This window comes from Pristiophorus japonicus, chromosome 8 (genome assembly GCF_044704955.1).
Source record: "Pristiophorus japonicus isolate sPriJap1 chromosome 8, sPriJap1.hap1, whole genome shotgun sequence".
NCBI classification, from domain to species: Eukaryota; Metazoa; Chordata; class Chondrichthyes; family Pristiophoridae; genus Pristiophorus; species Pristiophorus japonicus.
The window spans coordinates 94076920-94092421 of record NC_091984.1 but is presented as its reverse complement, the minus strand read 5'-3'; the positions used below and the strand labels follow the sequence as shown (position 1 = coordinate 94092421).

Below are 15502 nucleotides of genomic sequence, written 5' to 3'. Positions count from 1 at the left end.
GCAGTTCAGAGAAGATTCACATGGTTGATTGCAGAGATGAAGGGGTTGACTTATGAGGAAAGGTTGAGTAGGTTGGGGCTCTACTCATTAGAATTCAGAAGAATGAGAGGTGATTCCAGGGATGGCTGGGCTGTCATATGAGGAGAGACTGGATCAACTGGGTCTTTATTCACTGGCGTTTCGAAGGATGAGAGGGGATCTCATAGAAACATATAAGATTCTGACGGGACTGGACAGGTTAGATGCAGGAAGAATGTTCTCGATGTTGGGGAAGTCCAGAACCAGGGGACATAGTCTTAGGATAAGGGGTAGGCCATTTAGGACTGAAATGAGGAGAAACTTCTTCACTCAGAGAGTTGTTGACCTGTGGAATTCCCTGCCGCAGAGACTTGTTGATGCCAGTTCATTGGATATATTCAAGAGGGAGTTAGATATGGCCCTTACGGTTAAGGGGATCAAGGGTTATGGAGAGAAAGCAGGAAAGGGATGCTGAAGGAATGATCAGCCATGATCTTATTGAATGGCGGTGCAGGCTCGAAGGGCCTACTCCTGCACCTATTTTCTATGTTTCTATCGAAACGTATACAATTATGAGGGAGCTTGACAAGGTGGATGCAGAGAGGATGTATCCACTGATAGGGGAGACTAGAACTAGAAGACAATCTTAGAATAAGGAGCTGCCCATTTAAAACTGAGATGAGGAGAAATTTCTTCTCTCAGAGGGTTGTGGATCTGTGGAATTCGCTGCCTCAGAGAGCTGTGGAAGCTGGAACATTGAATAAATTTAAGACAGAAATAGACAGTTTCTTAAACGATAAGGGAATAAGGGGTTATGGAGAGCGGGCAGGGAAGTGGACCTAAGACCATGATAGGATCAGCCGTGATCGTATTAAATGGCGGAGCAGGCTCGAGGGGCCGTATGGCCCACTCCTGCTCCTATTTCTTATATTCTTAGATAGGCTTTAAACTAAATAGTGGGGGTGAGGGATCCGGTGAGCGGAAATTAAAAAAGTTAAAGAGAAAGGAGAAGGCAAAAGTGCAGGGTAGTGATAGGGGTAATGTTAACCAGAGTGTGACAGGATGGGACAGACGTATATACACAAGACAAAATTAAAAGCTCGATACCTGAACGCACACAGCATTCGTAACAAGATAGATGAGTTGAAGGTATAAATAGAAATAAATAGGTATGATCTGATTGCCATTAGAGAGATGTGGTTGCAAGGTGACCAAGGATGGGAATTGAATATTCATAAGAACATAAGAAATAGGATCAAGAGTAGGCCATACGGTCCCTCGAGCCTGCTCCGCCATTTAATACGATCATGGCTGATCCGATCATGGACTCAGGTCTACTTCCCTGCCCGCTCCCCTGGTTGGTTCCACAGGAAGTAAAGAAAGGTATCAAATTGGAAACAAAGGGAAACAATGTTGGACGGGAACTTGCATGGGGTGCCAATCAAGCAGACTGCTTTATCCTCGATGGTGTTGAGCTTCTTGAGTGTTGTTGATGCTGCACTTATCCATCACACTCCTGACTTGTGCCTTATAGATGGTGGAAAGACTTTGGAGAGTCAAGAGATGAGACACTCGCTGCAGAATACCCAGCCTGTGGTCTGCACTTGTTGCCTCAGTATTTATGTGGCTGGTCCGACAGTTTCTGATCAATGGTCCAGGTCTTGCTGCTTGTGGGAATGGGCTGCTCCATTGTCTGAGGATTTGTGAATGGAACTGAACATTGTGTAGTCATTAGTGAACATCCCCACTTCTGACCTTATGATGGAGGGAAGGTCATTGATGAAGCAGCTGAAGATGGTTGGGCCTAGGGCCCTGCCCTGCCCTGAGGAACTCCTGCAGTGATGTCCTGGGCTGTGATGATATACCCTTGGAGCCACACCCTAGGTACAAGTGCTCTTTATTTGCAGTAATTAGCACCTATTCAAGATAAACACTAACAGTTAACTGCCACTGACAGGCAGTTTCTGTTAACTACAGTTTTTAAAGTTCTAAGTTAAATTGAAAATGATAAACTTCACTTTTTACAGCTAGTACTCACCCAGACTCACCTAGTACTTAGAGACTTCCACTCTTTCCAAATTCCAAAATTTAACACTGTTTAGAAGCACTCTGTGCCAACCACTCTATCCTTAGAAATAGAGAAGTCGAGGAAGGGAAAAGAGTTGAAGATGGACCATGTGAAGGCGAGGGGAGGATGGAAATTGGAAGTAGGAAATTTTCCAGTTCAGGGCGAAAGCAGGAAACGGCACCGATACAGTCGTTAATGTACCGGAAAAAGACGTGGGGGAGGGGACCCGAGTAGAACTGGAACATAAAATGTATCACATATCACATGGAAAGGCAGGCATAGCTAGGACCCATGGGGGTTCCCATAGCAATATCTTTAATTTGGAGGAAGTGAGTGACGTCAAAGGAGAAGTTGTTCAATGTGAGAATAAATTCAACCATGCAGAGGAGGGTGCTGGTGGATGAGGACTGGTTGGGTCTCTATTCAAGGAGCGCACTCAGGCTGTCCTAGTGGGGATTAAGGTGTAGAGAAATTGACGTCTTTGTGATACTTGGTTGAAGTTTCATATTATTAGCGAGTGTGGTTTCCAGGTCGGAAAGGTTACTAGCTTGAGTAACAGAGGCACCATCATCAGAATAGATAGATTTCTGCATCCTGGTCACAGGCATGTCAATTATGTACAGATTAAAAAGGAGTAGTACGGGAACTGATCACTGAGGAAGGCCTCTGTTTTGGTATCTCCATGAGCTGCTTCGACTGGCCACGTGTACTCTGAAACGTCGGCCCCTTAGCAGTAATTTAACCAAGCAGTATGACAGGACGCTAGATATTTTCATCAGAAGACTGTTATGCCAGACAGTGTCATAGGCTGCTGTTAGATCGAGAAAGATGCCACCAATCTTAAGGTTTTTCTGAAAACCATTATCAATGATGGTGGTTAGGGATAGCAATTGCTCACAATTGCTGCAGCCATAGTGGAAATTAATTGGTCTGAGCTCAGCGCGGTAGCAATCACTGGAGACAAACACTGGCGGACCAGTCGCTTGAGCAAACATTGAGGAGTAAGTTGGTCGGTAGCTCGCTACTAACTCTAAGTCTTTGCCTGGCTTAAGTAAGCCAATGATCTCTGCTCGGCACAATTTTGCTCGGATTCGGCATTCCAGGAAGACCCATGTGAAGAAAAATGATGGCTGATTGGGAGGGGGGGGGCGGTCTAGGTTCAGATATCTATTGTATAGAAAATAGCAGATAAACCACCATCAAATCTTGAAATGATACTGGTAAGTCTTTAAAATATAAGAGAAGTAATTGCATGGGGTGTACTCAGTTGTTTTTTATATTGTGCCTAATATGGGTATCAGTGGTTATTCTTTAGATCTGAGACAACCTGCGTGTAAAATAAGAAGCGCTACCAAGTTTTGTGACTTTCTTGAAGAAGTCTCTCTCACGTATGGAGAACTGTGATTGCAATATATTGGAATGCTTGTTTGCTGTGTCAAACCATTTAGACAATTAGGTTTTGGAACCATGACCAGAATCTTTGGGCCCAAGTTTCGGCATCTGGTGAAAATGGCGCACCTCCGAGACTTACGTGACCTGCCAGGGCTCGAAGGTGCGCCGGAATATTCCGCACAAATTCTCCGATCCTCCTGGACCATAGCGTGGCGTGGCGTGGCGCAGCATAGTCTCCCTGGGGAGGAGACTGCCTGCAGGGGGGCGGGGCTAGGGATCATGCCTTCTCCTCAGTGCCGGCAGCGTTGCGCAGGCGCGTTGGAGCATGTGCGCCTGCGCAATGGCTCGGGGGAGCGTGGGTACCGGGGGGGAGCGTGGGTACCGGGAGGAGGGGGGAACGTGGGTACCGGGTGGAGGGGGGGCGTGGGTACCGGGAGGAGGGGGGACGTGGGTACCGGGAGGAGGGGGGAACGTGGGTACCGGGAGGAGGGGGGACGTGGATACCGGGTGGAGGGGGTGGCGTGGGTACCAGGAGGAGGGGGGACGTGGGTACCGGGAGGAGGGGGGGCGTGGGTACCGGGAGGAGGGGGGGCGTGGGTACCGGGAGGAGGGGGAGGCGTGGGTACCGGGAGGAGTGGGGACGTGGGTACCGGGAGGAGGGGGGACGTGGGTACCGGGAGGAGGGGGGAGCGTGGGTACCGGGAGGAGGGGGGGCATGGGCACCGTGAGAAGGGGGGGAACGTGGGCACCGGGGGGGAGCGTGGGTACCGGGAGGAGGGGGGACGTGGGTACCAGGGGGGAGCATGGGTACCGGGAGGAGGGGGGACGTGGGTACCGGGAGGGGGGGACGTGGGTACCGGGGGGGAGCGTGGGTACCGGGGGGGGACATGGGTATTGGGGGGGGAGCGTGGGTACCAGGAGGTGGGGGAGCGTGGGTACCAGGAGGTGGGGGGGTGTGGGTACCAGGAGGAGGGGGGACGTGGGTACCGAGAGGAGGGGGGGACATGGGTATCGGGGGGAGCGTGGGTACGGGGAGGAGGGGGGAGCGTGGGTACCGGGAGGAGGGGGGACGTGGGTACCGGGAGGAGGGGGGGGCGTGGGTACCGGGAGGAGGGGGGGGCGTGGGTACCGGGAGGAGGGGGGGCGTGGGTACCGGGAGGAGGGGGGGGCGTGGGTACCGGGAGGAGGGGGGGGGGCGTGGGTACCGGAGGAGGGGGGGGGCGTGGGTACCGGGAGGAGGGGGGGGCGTGGGTACCGGGAGGAGGGGGGGCGGTGGGTGCCGGGGAGGAGGAGGGGGGGCAGGGGGAGAGAGAGAGCGTGGCAACAGGGATGGAGGAGCGTGGGTTGGGGGGCACTCAATGATCGAAGGGTCGGAGGAGAGCAGGAGGAGAGAGCCTCCTTCCAGCCTCTCCCCACCCCACCTCCCCCACCCCCACCCCCCCACACCTTCCCCCACCCCCCACACGCAACCCCTCCCCCCACCCCCCCACACGCACCCCCTCCCCCCACCCCCCCACACACACAAACCCACCCCCCACACACACCCCCCTCCCACAAACACATACGCCCTCCCACCTCCCCACACACACCCCCTCCCACCTCCCCACACACAACCCCCCTCCCACACACACACCCCTCAATCCCCCCACACCCCACACACACACACCCTCCCACCCCCCCCGCACACACATACCCCCCCACCCCCCCCGCACACACATACCCCCTCCCACCCCCCCCCCCCACCCACACACACCCCCTCCCACCCCCCCCACACACACACACCCCCTCCCACCCCCCCCCCACACACACACACACACCCCCTCCCACCCCCCCCACACACACACACCCCCTCCCACCCCCCCACACACACTCACACCCTCCCACCCCCCCACACACACATACCCTCTCCCACCCCCCCCACACACATACCCCCTCCCACCCCCCCACACACACACACCCCCTCCCACCCACCCCCACACACACACCCCCTCCCACCCCCCACACACACACACACACCCCCTCCCACCCCCCACACACACACACCCCCTCTCACACACACACACTCACCCCCTCCCACCCCGCCACACACACACACACCCCACCCCTCCCACCCCCCCCAACACTCCCACACACACACACCCCCTCCCACCCCCCCCACACACACACCCCCCCTCTCACACACACACACACACACCCCCTCCCACCCCGCCACACACACACACACCCCACCCCTCCCACCCCCCCAACACACACACACACACACAGACACACATGCCCCCCACCCCTCACTGTCAGATACAAAGAGAGAGAGACACTACAGTGAGAGACACTGACAGAGACACCTTCCCTTCACATAAAGGTAGGACTTCTATATTGTATTGATTGATTACTTATTACTTTGGTCTTGGTGCTTTAGGTGCAGGGTTCCTTCTATTTTTTATTAATTAATTGCTTATTACTTTTTGTGCTTCGTTTAGTGCTTGGTGCTTTAAATGTACTGCTTTGTTTAGTGCTTAGCGCTTTAAATGTACTTTGCTTCTTTAATGTTGTTGTGAAGGTGTTTATGGAAAATCCTCTAACTTCCCTTACCCCCCCGCTGTTGTGATGTTGTGTCCTTTGTGTTTAATGCTTCCCACCCGCCGTCTCTGGCTGTGCCTGCACTAAACTAGGTAAGGTTTTTCAGACCTTACAAAAGTGGACACTTACTCCATCCTAAGTTAGTTTGTGGTAAGTTTTCACTGCCGAAACTTGCAAAACAGGCCTGAGTGGCTGGACACACCCCCTTTTGAAAAAAAAAAGTACCTTACCTAAAGCCAACCTAAACTAACTCACTAGAACTGGAGCAAACTAATATCCGAGAATTGCAATTTCTAACATACTCCAAACTAAACTAGTTGCTCCAAAAAACTAGGAGCAACTCCACCCGAAACTTGGGCCGATAGATGCTGCCTGGGCTGTGAACTGGCAGCAATCGCTAGCCACATAGCAAGGTCTTATAATGGCCCATGAACAAGATCTTTAAAATCTCTATCGCTTGTCTTCTCAGAATAAAACAGCAGCAAGAGCAAATCCTGAACAAATTTCTGCTCGTTAGCTCTACTATTTTGGTCAATATGAAAGTGACTTCATGAACGTTTAATATGGTAGTCTTAACATCATGTATACGTTTTGTGTTATGGGAGCTGGTCAGTGTTCAGGGTTATTATTTTGTGAACCAAGAAATTGTAAGTTTAATATTGTAATCGAGTGGAATCTGCTGTGTTGGCCTTTATACTTTTAATAAAACTGGTTTGTATGTTATATCCTGAGCTAAAAAGGTTGAACAGAACAATTATTGCCCCATTATTCAAAGACTGGGAGAGTATGAGGGCACTCGTCATTTTCTGTTAGCAAATGATAGCAACAAGGATGTTCTGTTTAACCCTGGGCAATGCTGCTTTTACTTGGTACGGGGGCTATACAAACACACTTCAGCAAATAGGAAGTAAGGACTCAATAATGAGAATGATCAGTGGCACACAGCACAAGATATATATCTGGTACAGGCCAAAGTCTGTCATAGTCCCATCAAGACAGAAAACCATGAGTACAAATAGCCTTAATCACTACCTGTGCAATTCAGAATAATTTTCAGAGGCTACATCATCATTACAGGACAGGTTAGTCTGAAGACCAAAACTGTTCAAGTTAAACAATATATAGTTAAGATTTAAATGCATAAATAACTATCAGTTTACCTAGACATAACTACCTATGCTTATGGCTAGACCTCCAGTCAAAAATAATCAACAAACCACAACTTGCGAGATAGAAATCCAAAACTTGCACAGTGTAATACATTAGCCATCAAAGATAAGTACAGATAAGTGAAGGATTTGGCCCATCTAGCTTGTTCTTCTTTAGAAATCTTGACTTGCATCTGCTTTCCAGAATACTATTTCAGGTATTCTGCAAGAATAATTATTTACTAACAACAGCACTGAACATGCCTTTCCTTAGTTTGTACCTTTATCCGCCTTTCTTCCAGTCATAATTGAAGTTGAAGTAGTGCTCCAGGTATTTTTTTTTATTGACTTAGTCATATACCTTTATTTGATCCTTTTTTATTTGCTTTTCTAACATTTTGTTATAATCTAACATACTTCACTGTTCATCCCCATCGCAATCACTTCCAAAAGAAGTATCCCCTTAGTTGATCAAGCCTCCTGTTATCTCACGGCCAGCAACTGGATATGGTTCTTCAATAACACACTATTGGGATCCAGTGGACCACTTGGGGTGCAACAGATGTGCTCAATGCCTGTTAATATTTTATTGCAGTTTTAATGTATGTATGAACATTACTGTACCATCACTACAGCAATGAATTTCTTCTCAGAAAATTACCTCAAATTTTCGTAGCTGCATTTCGTACCATACCCATGCTAATGTGGACAAATTGCCTAAGGATAAGACATCTGTAACAGCATTTTAAAATCAGTATCACTGGACGCTAACATGAAAAGAAAAAGTTGCAGTGCTCCCATAAGAATCTCCCAAGTCATCTACAGAAAGCCGAATTAATGCTAACCGATAAGTCTAGTTCCTATCTGCACAGATTATCCTCAATCAAGCTTTATAATAAGTAACTATTTCTGCAAACTTCTTATCCATTACTTAATTTCCTACTGCTCAATCAAATGCGATAATAAGAAAGGCATCGGTATTATCAATTATGCCGTTCAACTAGCTCAAAACATAAGCTTGAGTGGAGTTTTATTTCAGGACCTTAACAGGTCTTTTTAATATGGATACATGCAACAATGTAATTGCAGGTAACTATATTGTTATAATCATAGTCCACAATATATCTACATTTTAAAGGAATACAGTCCACAATATATTTGCATGGTAAAGAAAATAAACGACTCACCCAACAAGGTTTCCTCTGCCCTATCCAACTGTTCTGGGTGTAGGTCGTAATCCAACAGCTCCTTATAACGCTCTTCCAGTTCCTTACTTCCCTCATCTGAAAACCCGTAATCACAGAAAGCAACACCGGAAGGCAAGATTGAGGCAAACACCCTATGTGGAGCTTTATGGCTTTCAGAATCACCACCTAATGAAAAACAGGACATGGAATTAATGTTTAAATGAGACAATTGTGTTATATTTTTACCACAGACAATACTTTAGACTAATGAAGCAAAGTACATCATCTAATGGGAGGTGCAAAAACACCAGTTCAGCAAGTAATAGGTAACATTGCATTTGAACTTCTCTGTTACAAATCAGACTACAAAACAGTTCTACAACAAAGAGAGAAAGACAGATAGGGAGTGAGGTGGGAGGGGGGGGGGGGGGGAAGAGAGAGAGAGAGAGAGAGACTCAGACAGACAAATTGGATGATTATGCACAGGAGTTCAGCGATACAAGAGAGCACATGCTCAGAGATTGAGCATAGACTAGAAAGTGAGCCCATGCAGCAGACAGCATACAAGGAGCACAAAGACACAAGAACTATAGACTGTATAAGTGAGAAAGAAAGGGAACCAGCATGCACAGGAGACAGCCGGTGCATGTGAGTGCAAAAGGGTGCAAGTGTGTACATACAAATGCAAGAAAAGATCAACTCCATGCAGCAGGCATAGGGAGTACAGAAAGATGCGTGTGCAAGAACAAGTGCAAAGGAATGAGCATGAACTCTGGGTAAAAGTGAACAAGAGTGCAAATGCAAGAAGGAGAGACAGAACTCATGTGTTCAAGTGTTTAAGCGTGTGCATGCAAAACACAATGGCCTAGATTTTCTGCTATTGGCATAGTTTAGACCAAAGTGGCTATCAAACTTTAGAAACACTTAGGCAGAAGTGTGTTGTTTGCACTCAGTTTCCAAGGTCAGCTCATTAGTGTAACTTCAGATGCAGATTAGGTCGATGTAGGCAGCACACTAGTAGTGGGAGTGGAAAATTGTATGTAAGTGAAATTTAAAGAGATGGGGCCACAGAACTATACAACAAACAAGGAGGCCATTCGGCTCATCATGTCCATGCCAGCTCTTTTCTAGAGCAATCCAAAATGAATCCTACTCTCTTCCCAAAGCACTGAATCATTCTCTGCTGCAAAGATTTATTCATTTTTCCCTAAATAATGCCCCATCCACTCCCTGCAGCAAACCATTCCATGCCCTAGCAACTCTCTGTAAAAAGAAAATTCTCCTCACTCTCTTAGTGACAATTTTGAATGACTGCCCAGCAGAGGAAATAGTCTTTCCTTATTCATGTTACAATAATCCTTCACAGTTTTAAAAATCTCATCAGGCCAATTAATCCATGCAACAGAGATCATGTAGCATTTACTTGAAAAAGGCAGTACAGGTTGAACCTCCCTTATCCAGAACTCCCTTATCCGGAACCACCCATCATCCAGAACCATTCCCGGCCACTCCGACATGGACAAATTGAAGTCCTTCCTCTCGACCGACTCCCGCAATTGCTGGCCTGACCCCACAGTCCACTGGCTCCCCCTCCCCCCACCCCCCCATGATCTCTCTACTGCACTCCCAGCCCCGATATCCCCATGCTCAGTACCATCCAACTTAACGTGACCACCCCTCGTCCGGAAAAATCCCTTATCCAGAACAGGCCAGGTCCTGAGGGTTCCGGATAAAGGAGGTTCAACCTGTGCATGTAATTGGGTGAAGGGGGGGGGGGGGGGGGGTGCTAAAGAGCAGAAACACATCTGCAGGAGAAAGACTGCGTGAGTCTGTAAGATAAACAGCAAAAGCAACAAGACAAAAACCGAAGTGCAGAGGAAGAAGCACATACCCAGGGACAGTGAGAGCGATACACTGTATAAATGTAGCAGAGAGAAAAATGATAAACCTATCCAGAAGATGAGCCTTAAATGCAAGAAGCTGAAGAAGAGCGGCAGATGAAGAGTGTGAGAAGGAAATGGAATATGAAGACCCAAAAGAAAACTAAAAGCGGTCAGCTGTGGCTCAGTGGTAGATCTCTCGCCTCTGAGTCTGAGTTCAAATCCCACTCGAGAGACTTCAGCACATAATCCAGACTGACACTCCAGTGCCATACTGAGTGAATGCTGCACTTTCGGATGCTCCATCTTTCGGACCAGACGTTAAATCAAGATGGACGTAAAAGATCCCATGGTACTTTTTGAAGAAGAGGAAGGGAGTTTTTCTAGTGTCCTGGCCAATATTTTTCACTCAACTACACCTAAAATACAGATTATTTGGTCATTTATCTCATTGTCATTGGAACTTGTGTGCGCAAATTGGCTGCCACATTTCCTACATTACAACAATAACACTTTAAAAGTACTTAATTGGCTATAAGGCGTTTTGGGACGGCCTGAAGTCGTGAAAGGCACTATGTAAATGTAAGTCTTTCTTTTTATTCCTATAACTGGAAAGGTCCTCTTCTTCCAGGAACTTGCCAAATACCCTTTTAAAGGACTGCAGCAACTCCATACTTATATTTCAGCATCTTGTTGTGGAAGATGACGACTCTTCTCATATTTAATTCAATTCCTGTTTTTGTAGGCATGACCTTGAATCATGCCATCATACCCAGGAGCGTTGTGATTGGGGCCCAGGAGAGGCGAGGGTTCGGGGCCCAGAAAGGCAAGGGCCCAGTGGAGCTTGGCCTCCAGTTGTCTTGGTTAACCCTTGCCACTGGATGTCTAGCTCTGTCAAGCCCTTGTGGTGGCTGGTGTGCAACAGCCACCCCATTTAAAAGAATCCACACACAGGCATCTTCCACCCTTCAACATGTAGTTCGGGACCTAGAATGTCAGATCTTTCATTGAAACACCTGTGAACGCATCCCTTTTTGGTGTGGAAGCGGATCATCCTCGATACGAGGGACTGCCTAATACTATACTATACTATCATTCCAAAAAAAATCTCTAACCCCTCATCATTTTAAAATCTTAAAGTCATTATCCCCTTATAAGTCATATCCCCTTAAATCCATGTTATCAATCCAAAGTAAATAATCCTATTCCTTGGACTTTATCCTCATACTAAAAAGCTTTAAAATGTGGTGTAATTCTAGTTGCCCTCCTCTGCACTCTCTTCAGTGTCTCAGTATCCTTCATCAAATGCAGGAACCAAAACTGGACACATACTTCAAGTGTGGATGTACCAGTCATATAGCTCAAGTTTGGTGCTCTTCATTTTGTACTCAATGGTTCTAGTCATATAAGCTAAAATCTTATTTGCTTTCCTTATAGCCACTTCACACTGCTTGGGCATCTTTAACAAGTGAACAACTACGAACTTCAGGTCTCTTTCTTGATCAGTTCCCTTTAACAGACACCCTTGCAGAGTAAAGATATGCCTGGAATTTCCCAATACCAAGTCTATGACAGTGTATTTGTCCACATGAAATGGCACACAAAGGCCCATTCACCTAACTTACCTAAATTGGCTTGCAACATATTGTTTTGCCCTGTTTACTAATTCCTGTGAACATTTTTGTTTTATCTGTGAATTTAAGAATGCTATTGAGGGAGTGCAGCGAAGGTTCACCAGACTGATTCCCGGGATGGCAGGACTGACATATGAAGAAAAACTGGATCGTCTAGGCTTATATTCACTGGAACTTAGAAGAATGAGAGGGGACCTCATAGAAACATATAAAATTCTCTGACGGGATTGGACAGGTTAGATGCAGGAAGAATGTTCCCGATGTTGGGGAAGTCCAGAACCAGGGGTCACAGTCGAAGGATAAGGGGTAAGCCATTTAGGACCGAGATGAGGAGAAACTTCTTCACTCAGAGAATTGTGAACCTGTGGAATTCTCTACCACAGAAAGTTGTTGAGGCCAGTTCGTCAGATATATTCAAAAGGGAGTTAGGTATGGCCCTTACGGCTAAAGGAATCAAGGGTTATGGAGAGAAAGCAGGAATGGAGTACGGAAGTTGCATGATCAGCCATGATCATATTGAATGGTGGTGCAGGCTCGAAGGGCCGAATGGCCTACTCCTGCACCTATTTTCGATGTTCCATTTGGCCCTCCTCTAGATCATTAATGAAAATGATGAACAGCTAAGGCCCCAAATCAAAGCCCTGCTCCACACGCAACTTTGCCTCAATCAGATCCACTCCCATTAATAACAACCCTCAGCTTACACGATTTCAATCAGCAACCTATACAATATAATAACTGCACTATAATCCCATGAGACATAATTTGATCTAATAGCCAGCTATGCAACATCTTATTAAATGCTTTTTGGAAGTTAAGGTGTAGAACATCAACCAGACCATCTTCATCCATAATTCTAGTCATTTCCTCAAAGAACACAATCAAGCTAGTGAAGTAGGACCTCAGTTTCCTAAAGCTATGTTGGGTATGTGTTTTCACTTTTCAAACCCCTCATCATTTTAAAATCTTTAATCAGATCTGTTGTGTATCTGTAAAGCATGCACTCCCATGTTCCGCCACCAGGGAGCTCATCCCCTGAAGTCCCAAGGGATCCCAGCATCCCTTGGGAACACTGTATATAAGCCAGCCCCTCTAAGGCCTGTTCCTCACTCTGGAGTGTCTTGTTAAAGACTGAGGTCACGGTTACTTTAACCTCCCTGTGTTAGGAACACAATAACTGGCGACGAGAATACGAATCCAACGCAAAGATGCAGCAAACTGTGGGCATCCTGGAGAAGTTTTCAGAGGGCGAGGACTGGGAAGCCTATGTCGAACAGCTAGACCAGTACTTTGTAGCCAACGAGCAGGACGGAGAAGGAAGCGCTGCAAAAAGGAGAGCGGTCCTCCTCACAGTCTGCGGGGCACCGACCGACAGCCTCATGAAGAATCTTCTGGTCCGGTGAAACCCACAGATAAGTCATATGAGGAGCTGTGTACACTGGTTCGGGAGCATCTTAACCCGAGGGAGAGCGTGCTGATGGCGAGGTATCGGTTCTACACGTGCCAGCGATCTGAAGGTCAGGAAGTGGCGAGCTACATCGCCGAGCTAAGGCAACTTGCAGCACAATGTGAGTTTGATGGTTACCTGGAGCAAATGCTCAGAGACCTTTTTGTACTGGGCATTGGCCACGAGACCATCCCACGAAAACACCGACCCGCAGTAAGGCCATCGCGATATTACAGGCGTTTATGTCCACCAGTGATAACACCAAACAAATCTCTCAGCACACAAGTGCTAGCAATGTTCATAAATTAACTGGAACTGTGTTTGCAAGCAGAAATGTACAGGGCAGAACCCACAAGTCTGCAACTGCCAGTAGGCCTCAGGTGACCCAGATGACTCAGAGTCCCCAACAAAGGATGAATGCAAGGCATTGTGGAGGCTTCCATTCAGCCTATTCATGCCGCTTCAAAGGGTATGTTTGCAAGAGCTGTGGAACAATGGGGCACCTCCAACGAGCTTGCAAACGAGCTGCAAGCTCTGCAAAACCTGCGAACCACCACGTGGCAGAGGAAGATCAGTCCATGGTGGACCAAAGCAATTACGAGCCTCAGAGAGAGGAGGCAGATGCTTAAGTACACGGGGTGCACACATTTTCGACGAAATGTCCACCTATAATCCTAAACATAAAATTGAATGGCTTACCCGTAGCCATGGAACTGGACACTGGCGCAAGCCAATCCATCATGAGTAAAAAGATGTTTGAGAGACTGTGGTGCAACAAGGCATTCAGACCAGCCCTGAGCCCCATCCACACAAAACTGAGAACGTACACCAAAGAGCTTATCACTGTCCTGGGCAGCGCCATGGTCAAGGTCACCTATGGGGGCACGGTGAACGAACTGCCACTCTGGATTGTCCCGGGCGATGGCCCCACACTGCTTGGAAGGAGCTGGCTGGGCAAAATCCGCTGGAACTGGGATGACATCCGAGTGCTATCACATGTCGATGAGGCCTCATGTACCCAGGTTCTTAATAAATTTCCTTCCCTTTTTGAGCCAGGCATTGGAAACTTTTCCGGGGCGAAGGTGCGGATCCACTTGGTCCCAGAAGCACGACCCATTCACCACAAGGCGCGAGCGGTACCTCACATGATGAGGGAGAGAGTGGAAATCGAACTGGACAGGCTGCAACACGAGGACATCATCTCCCCAGTGGAATTCAGCGAGTGGGCCAGCCTGATTGTTCCAGTACTCAAAAGTGATGGCACGTTCAGGATTTGCGGCGATTATAAAGTAACTATTAATCGTTTCTCGCTACAGGACCAATACCCGCTACCTAAGGCAGACGACCTATTTGCGACGCTGGCAGGAGGCAAGACGCTCACCAAGCTCGACCTGACTTCGGCCTACATGACGCAGGAGCTGGAGGAGTCTTCGAAGGGCCTCACCTGCATCAACACGCACAAGGGACTGTTCATCTACAACAGATGCCTGTTTGGAATTCCGTTGGCTGCAGCGATCTTCCAGAGAAACATGGCGAGCCTACTCAAGTTGGTACCACACACGGTGGTCTTTCAGGACGACATATTGGTCACGGGTCGGGACACCACCGAGCACCTACAAAACCTGGAGGAGGTATTCCAGCGACTGAATCGCATAGGGCTGCGGCTGAAGAGGTCGAAATGCGTCTTCATGGCAACAGAAGTGGAGTTTTTGGGGAGAAGGATCGCGGCAGACGGCATTCGGCCCACAGACGCCAAGACAGAAGCTATCATGAACGCGCCCAGGCCACAGAACGTCACGGAGCTGCGGTCGTTCCTGAGACTCCTCAACTATTTTGGTAACTTCCTAACGGGGTTAAGGACCCTTTTAGAGCCCCTACATGTGTTATTGTGCAAAGGTGAGAACTGGGTATGGGGGAAAAAACCAAGTAATTGCTTTTGAGAAAGTCAGAAACATTTTATGCTCCAACAAGCTGCTTGTATTGTATAACCCATGTAAAAGACTTGTGCTAGCATGTGACTCTTCGTCATATGGAGTCGGGTGTGTATTACAAGAAGGTAACGTTGCGGGGAAGTTGCAACCTGTCGCCTATGCTTCCAGGAGCTTGTCTAAGACCGAGAGGGCCTACAGCATGATTGAAAAAGAGGCATTA

At 47.8% G+C, this 15502-nt stretch overlaps 1 protein-coding gene across 9 annotated transcripts in view; it reads right to left on the bottom strand.

Moving 5' to 3' along the window:
* The window catches only part of odr4 (odr-4 GPCR localization factor homolog), a 139071-nt gene that overhangs the window by 33299 nt on the left and 90270 nt on the right, over positions 1-15502 (bottom strand). For all 9 annotated transcript variants that reach the window (XM_070887110.1, XM_070887114.1, XM_070887107.1 and 6 more), the window contains one exon: positions 8391-8576. In XM_070887110.1, coding sequence (XP_070743211.1) covers positions 8391-8576 — 186 coding nt within the window. The remainder of the gene's footprint in view (positions 1-8390; positions 8577-15502) is intronic.